At 39.1% G+C, this 7360-nt stretch overlaps 1 protein-coding gene across 1 annotated transcript in view; it reads right to left on the reverse strand.

Moving 5' to 3' along the window:
- mapk8ip1a (mitogen-activated protein kinase 8 interacting protein 1a) overlaps positions 1–7360 on the reverse strand; it is a 46461-nt gene that overhangs the window by 37296 nt on the left and 1805 nt on the right. Inside the window, exon 2 of the mRNA XM_032523323.1 lies at positions 697–772. Within this exon, the coding sequence (XP_032379214.1) occupies positions 697–772 (76 nt within the window). The remainder of the gene's footprint in view (positions 1–696; positions 773–7360) is intronic.

Raw genomic sequence — 7360 nt, forward strand, 5'->3', positions numbered from 1 at the left:
GGGGGGGGGGCTAAGCCTAAATCTACTTACCCCTCTGTGACCTCTCCACAGTCTGCAGAGTTGGGAGGTAGTTTTATACGGTCCATAGAAACAGCGCCTCGCATCATACTTTATAACCCATGCCCACAGGAGCAGAAAACAACTCTTCGCTCTCCATTGACTTGTATTATGTGAAGATGCCTCCTATTCAATTTTGCCTTTGTCTGGTGATATTCACTACCAACAGGGTAAAAAGCCCATGATGACCTAAGTTTTTATAGGATGCTGACCTGGAAAACTGAGCTTTTATGAAGACGAAAGTGGATAAAGACGTAAGGAATAAGCATGACGAATGGAAAGACCTAACATTATGTCAGGCATTAAATCTTAAGTGAAATCAGTCATTTTTCATACAGTGATCTAAGATGACCTGTAACAGAAAACGAGACCAACAGTGAAAAGAAGGCCATTTTAATATAGTCTCCTGGTCCAATTTTTCCCGCATTGTCACAGAATGATTAGCGGCAGGTAGACGGCGCTACAGTAACACATTCAGACGGGTCACAGATTTCTTTGTAACACCGGAAAGCCTGTTTTATCTTCATCTTTTTCTCTAACTGGGAATGTTAGTATTGGCGGTGGAAGACGAATGAATAACCAGGCACCATATTTTATTTTATTTCTTGTTTTGTGAGTAAATGGACACTGCACTAGTACCTGTAATATGTGGGGAGGAGGAGCGGGAGTCCTTCCAGCTGTCCTTCTTGCCTAAAGAGTTGTTGTTGATGGAGTCCTGTAAAGAAGTAATGAAACAGAGCAGCATTTAAAAGGAAAAACCGACACATGATTGGGTTAATAATACACACACACACACACACACACACTAGCAAAACTGATACATATGGAGGATAAGGGATTTGCTTTTCATCATTTGTCATTCTAGTCAAATTGTCTCAATACCTAAACTGATGTTCCACCACAATAATAAAGACTTTTATATAGTCACAAAATAATGGAATCATTACTGTAATACTAATTAATACTAATATGAATATCACTGTAGTAGTTTGTTATGATTATTGACAAAGAGTCTATTAATATAAATACCTATTACATACACCATGGCTTTTCTTATGTTTCCGTTCCTTTTTTTGCTGCATTTGTCTTTAAATGTATTCTATATTATCAATCTATCTAACCATCCGTCCGTCTAATATCTCTCTCTGCCAGGAAGGAAGGAGCTTTGACCAGGAAGTATGCAACGGTTCAGCTTTGACGTCATGGGAATGTCATAGAACAGTGACTCACTACTTACTGACATCCCATCATGCATTTGCTTTCCCTGCTGCACACGTTCTCTTAAGACAGTCACGGTTGCACACCCCATTCTGTTGCTACGGTTACTCAGAGAGAGAGTGTGTGTGTGTTTGAGAGAGAGAGTGACAGAGAGGGAGAATATAAGTATAGTTTGATGTGTTGAGCACATCCCTCACTCTGATGACATCTTCATTTATAATTTAATAATTTATACTGTTTATTGATCCTCAGTGGGGAAATTACAAAGCATAGACTGACATTACAGCAAAAGCATGTGCTGATTTCAATGTTCTGATGAGGCTATGTAAGAATGCAGTTGAGGGAATTTGAAGGAAAAGAAATAGTATACAAATGACCGAGGAATCAACATATATAATAATGCTAGAAAATTGAATAAGACACTCCAAAATGAATGAAAGTAGAGATTTGTACTTGCCAAAGAGCGTTGTGTGGAATCAATTATGTTATTTTGGGTAATTAAAAAGAACATTGATATAGGGAAATGGGTCAATTTGACACGAGGACAACATGAGGGTTAACTTTCATGAAGTGAAAACACACAGTAAGAGGGTCAAAATATTGACAAAAAACATGGACAACACCTTCAAACAAGTTCATGGCTATTTCATTGTACACGGTGCCATGGTATTAATGCTAAGCCTCCATTCTGAGTGACAGGTCGCCGTGTAGCCCTGCCATTAAACATACTCTGCTTTATTGTCAATTTTAAAATAAATGGGATAATAATTTATAAATTTAACATCATACTGTATTGAAGAAGACTCTTAACTAGCAATTGAGACCGAGGCCAATGGACTACAGTAAAAAATTACACAGAAATTACACAGGCTGACAGAAATGTTGATTTAAGTGTTTTATTTACACAAATAAATGAAATAAAATAAACTTGCTTACTGAGGTAATCATTTTAAATGAGAAGTAGGGTCATTTTATAATAGACTTATATGCAATCAAGAACCATCGAATGCAGATTTAAGGCACTTCTGATTGTCTACATACCATTTGAATTGTATGGGCTACACTTGTCAGCCCAGAAATTGACATTTGTGGTTAAAATTGAAATATTTTAACAATGATTGCATAGATTGCCATGGAATTTGCTTCATATGGTCAAGGTCCCTAGTGAATACATGCACACATACACACTCACACAAATAGAGGAACAGATATACAAACATAAACACACATTGGCTATTTGTAAAGACTACACGCATGCATGCACACAGACACACATATAATTGCACATGATTATGTCATATGTGTGACATGAACGAGACTGTCACTATTTTATTATGTGCTCAATTTAAGTAATGTACTCCTGGTATTAATGAGATGACCTTTTTAGGCAGAAAAGCATATTGAGCAAGGGGTCGCAAATTAGTCTTGGCTAGAAATCCTATGTGCAACACATCTGTAGCATGTTATTGTAATCTGTTTTGTGTTTTTGCATTGCCCCTGTGACAAATACAGTAAACTAATGAATCAATAAATAGTAAGCCCTGTCCAGAAGCTAGACTCCTCCTAATCAAAGTGAATTTAAAATGACTTTCAGGCAGACATAACAGATCAATGTGACTGCCTGTGATGCAGAACTACCCCCTCTCTTGCCCTGTTAACAGCAGTAAAGATGCTACAGAGTGCTGCTCTATTTATTGTTTGAATACTTATTTCAAAGTGGTTCCCTTCCTGGGCCTTAACCCTGAGGGATAGGGTGTTGCACCCTACTCCTCGTCCTCACCACATGCCTTTAAAACCCCCGTGCACACTGAAGGGATAAGGAATAGGGCATATATCTAAAAGACTAAGACAACACTGTATGGGTAATGCAAGGATCTGTCAGAGTCACATTATCCTTTTCATCATCACCAGGGTTTGAATTTTCCACAGCAATGTGCACAATGTTCATAGCTCAGATTACAGCACGTGAATGCACTATTGCTAAAATTAGTCTGCATATACAGCTGCTTTACCACATAGAGGTAAGACAACTTTGGACAAGAAAAAAGATGGGAATTAATTTACTAAAAAGCATGCTACTGTACAACACATTTGTTTAATCCATGATAATGGTTCTAGGTACCATATATACCTTATGCTCAAGGTACTGTTATACATTTCCTGCATCAGTAAATACCATAGAATTTAGGTGGAGCATAGGATCCTAGTTCAGACACTATCCAGGCAATTCCAGTGATGCTGTTATTACAATAAGTTAAATGGACTTTGTGAGTCCAGGAAAGATCACAGCCAATCACACTGCTAATAACCATACAGCTGGTTTACTATTACTTTACTGTAATATTTGCAATGTGTCTGATGATACATGGACTGAGGACATAATCAATAACGTTAATGAACTGATTCCAATAACATTTTTATATTTCCGTATTATTCTGGTTTGGCTTTTTCAATATGGGAGCTGTTGTCTTTGTTCATCAACAACCACCATTGCCAATGAAAATATATCTGTTTACGGAGTTAATGTAATATAGTTTTATTTATGTTACATATATTAAGTTATTTATGTTATGTCATGTCATTGTAATGAAACAGCCGCAGTATTGGTTATAGCCACATAGATAGATTCTGGTAGCTGAGAGGTTAGCGAGCAAGCAAGCTAACATTAGCCAGCTAAAAACACAACATCACTGGTCGCTGTGGAAGCTCAATTTTGGATAGGCGTGGACCCCAGCAGACCTCTCTGGCCTATCACTAAACTTTGTTAAACTGTTATTGCTGTTAGCACGTCAGCAACTGACTGGGTACTGGCTGGGTTTGGATAGCTTTAGTTGCTGGCTGAGGGCTAACATTAACTGTGTCTGTGTTCCCTGGGATGTTGTCGACTCTCTTCCCGGCTAAGGCTTGTGGAAGGGAAGTACATTAGCTGGCAAATTTAGCAGTAGATTGGTCAAATACCCATAAAGCTAACGTTTGGCAAATTTAAAGATATAGTGCACAGTTTGTATTGGCCCGATGAAGAATTCTAAGTAATGACAACGAAACTGTCCACATGTCGATATACAAGCCTACATGATCACACACGTGCCCCCACCCTGCTGCCACGCAGTTGCTAGTAGCCAAGGATGACACCGAGGGTTAAAACATGATGGACAGAGGTCATTATTCACTCAAGTTTCTGCATGGTAAAAAATAGTGTTGTCAAAACAATACTAAAAATAAACTTTATGAGCATATTATTCTAATGAGAACGTTGACATACAGTTTTGCCTGCAAGCATTAGCATGAACCACTTGTCATCGTAGCACATCGTAGCATGCTGGATCTACTGGAGCTAATGTATGTGGCAATTTTCCTCGTGGGGTAGTCATTGTCAAAACAAATATACTAAAAATAACTTTATAAGCGTGTTGAATGTTGTAATAACGTTACTGCGAGTTTAGACACTAAGCATTAGCATGAGCCGGCATGTCGGTGTTGGACGGCACAATTGGTCCTTCCCTGACAAGCTATTGGCGTGCTAACCTTCGCTGAAGGCTCTTCATGGTAAAGCAGGCACAGCCTGCATGAACCAGGGGCTTCAACGGCCAGGCGGGCATGTTCCAGCCCGAGGCAACGCGAGCAGACCTGGTGTGTGTCCCTGCTTGAAATTTTGTTTCCTCAATGGCAAAGTCGAGCCCCTGGGTCTTTGTGTCCTCTGGTGTGAGGGACGTTAGAAGACATCTTCGTTAGTTGGAGTACTAAACGAAAAGATGCTGAGCAGTAGCTGGTGTGCTAACGCGCAGAAATAGCCTTACCGTGTAACGGCTTGGCGGGTAACGCTCTAGTCAGTGGTGAGACCGTAGAGTCAAGTGTGTCGATGGCAGCTAACGCCCAGCATCGGAGAAGTTAAGCTAGGATAGCTCCGGTTTGTGGACAGTTAAACTAGCTAGCCTGCACGACAGAGGGCTTATCGAAGCGAGAGAGGTTTTAGAATGGTGTCAGCGTCGTAGCGTAAGCTGTTCAAAGGTGGGTGGACCCACCCTGACAGGGAGGCTTATCCCATAGTGAGACATTGAAACAAATGCTATGAATGAGAACAGTACTGAATAACTGTTTGTCAAAGTGACATGTAATAAATGAAACAATTGTGTGGCAGAAAAACTTTTGTAACTGTATTGCTGTTGAGTATAATTCTGTGACATTGTATGATTTACAATTACTCTCTAATGTATCATCTAGTGTTTCCTGGTATTTCCTGTGTTTTGGAACATGTAGTAACTATAGGGGTCAAAGGTTGTATGATACCATTGCCAGTTCAACATTTAAATTACTGGTTTCTCTGGGTTAGAACATTGCTGGGATAATGTAAGTACACAACTCAACAAAAATAAATAATACAGGTATAGTCGTTTTTAGACATTTTAGTGTAATATCTTTAAGGACAATAACTAAGACAGGACAATACTTCATTACAATCTGAATCGGGAGGTAGAATGTTTGCTGCTCTGTATGAATTTTATTGTTCGAGCTGTGGTAACTTTATCCATTTCCTATCTTTTCAACAGCCTGAGAGAAACCCTTAACGTGGCATCTGTCCTGCATTACGGTTACTGCACCTACATTGTCTGGGTATTTAAACCCTGCTTTGATGCCTCCTACAGCAGCCATTTCTGGCAGTTCTTTAAAACTGTGGCACAAAAATGGTCAATTAAAAAAGAAAATGCAAAAGAAATGGCATATTATTAACAGCACAGGTTGAATCATGCCTTAAATTCAAATTCCAAATTGAAGTTCAATCTGAATTTTTTTCAGTAGAGGTACTACAGCTAAATTATGCCCTAGGTGTCAAGTCAATTTATCACAACTAATAAACTGAAAACCTTTGAAGCCGCATCATGTTGAATATCTTTAAATGTGCCTTTAATCCACTGAAACCAGGTCTGGTTCTTTACAGTGCTGCTGTGTTAAAGACAGCATGTACTTTCACAATGCAGCTCATGGAACGATGGTGCTGAAGACAAAATTACCTTCTATATCTGCCTGTCAGCACATTGTCTTCCTACTGTGTCGAGTACAGTGGATCATTGACTGTTGAATGATCTGTTAAAAGTAGATAATTATTGATGACTTCTATAGGAGATCTATATATTACAGTTAACCTATCTTCTTCACAAAGAATGATTTGGATTTCACATCTGCAGGTAGTCTATATTTTCATCTGACATTACAGTGTGTTTTAAACATACGTAATTCTCTTGTAATATTTATATTTCTTTAAGATGTAATGTTTAACAACCAATCAGAGCCAAGAAGTCGCTATGGCGTCAGATCATTTATCTCACGAGCGTGATAAATCACACGAGTAAATTATATAATTTCACACGCGCAGATATTAATCTCCGCACACCTATTTAACAATGGAGAAATGTACAGGCAGCTGCAAGCGTGTAAAAAAACATAGGTAGTGGGAAAAATGGCACGGTGTGTATAAACCTAAGAAGCACGCGCACAGAGCAGCCAGTGGATTCTGCTCGCTTAAATTTCACTGACTTTTTACATTTTTGGGTTGGAAAACCAGGCCCTGACTGGTCACTTTCAAGGCGTACTCCCCCCCCACACACCTCCTTAGTTTACCTTGATTGACAGATAGAGTTCAGGAAGCACAGAGTTTTAGGAAGCTCGGAGGTTGGTTTTCCGACCAAAGAACTGTTTTTCTGTCTTTGTAAACGACGTAGTGCAAGATACATCATAAATAAAGGACTGTATAAATGTCTCTTATCCATTTTGTTGTTGGAATATGTACATCGCTTTTGAAATGTCTGTAAATCCTCGCCGATGTAGGTACCCATCCCACCAGTTGCCCCTAACATTAGAGCTAACCTTAGCCTTAGCTAACTTGGCTGTTGATAGCCTGGCCAGACTGGTGTATGTGTGTCAAAAACATAAGTATTTGGTTGGTTAGCTCAAAATTTCTGTTATAGATTAATCGGACTGGCTGGCCAGGCTAACAACAGCCATGCTAAGGCTAGCTCTAATGTTAGAGATAAGGGTCTACAGGGTCATAATCATGTACATTGTTGAGGATTTTACATTACATTACACA

This window comes from Etheostoma spectabile, chromosome 8 (genome assembly GCF_008692095.1).
Source record: "Etheostoma spectabile isolate EspeVRDwgs_2016 chromosome 8, UIUC_Espe_1.0, whole genome shotgun sequence".
Lineage (NCBI taxonomy): Eukaryota > Metazoa > Chordata > Actinopteri > Perciformes > Percidae > Etheostoma > Etheostoma spectabile.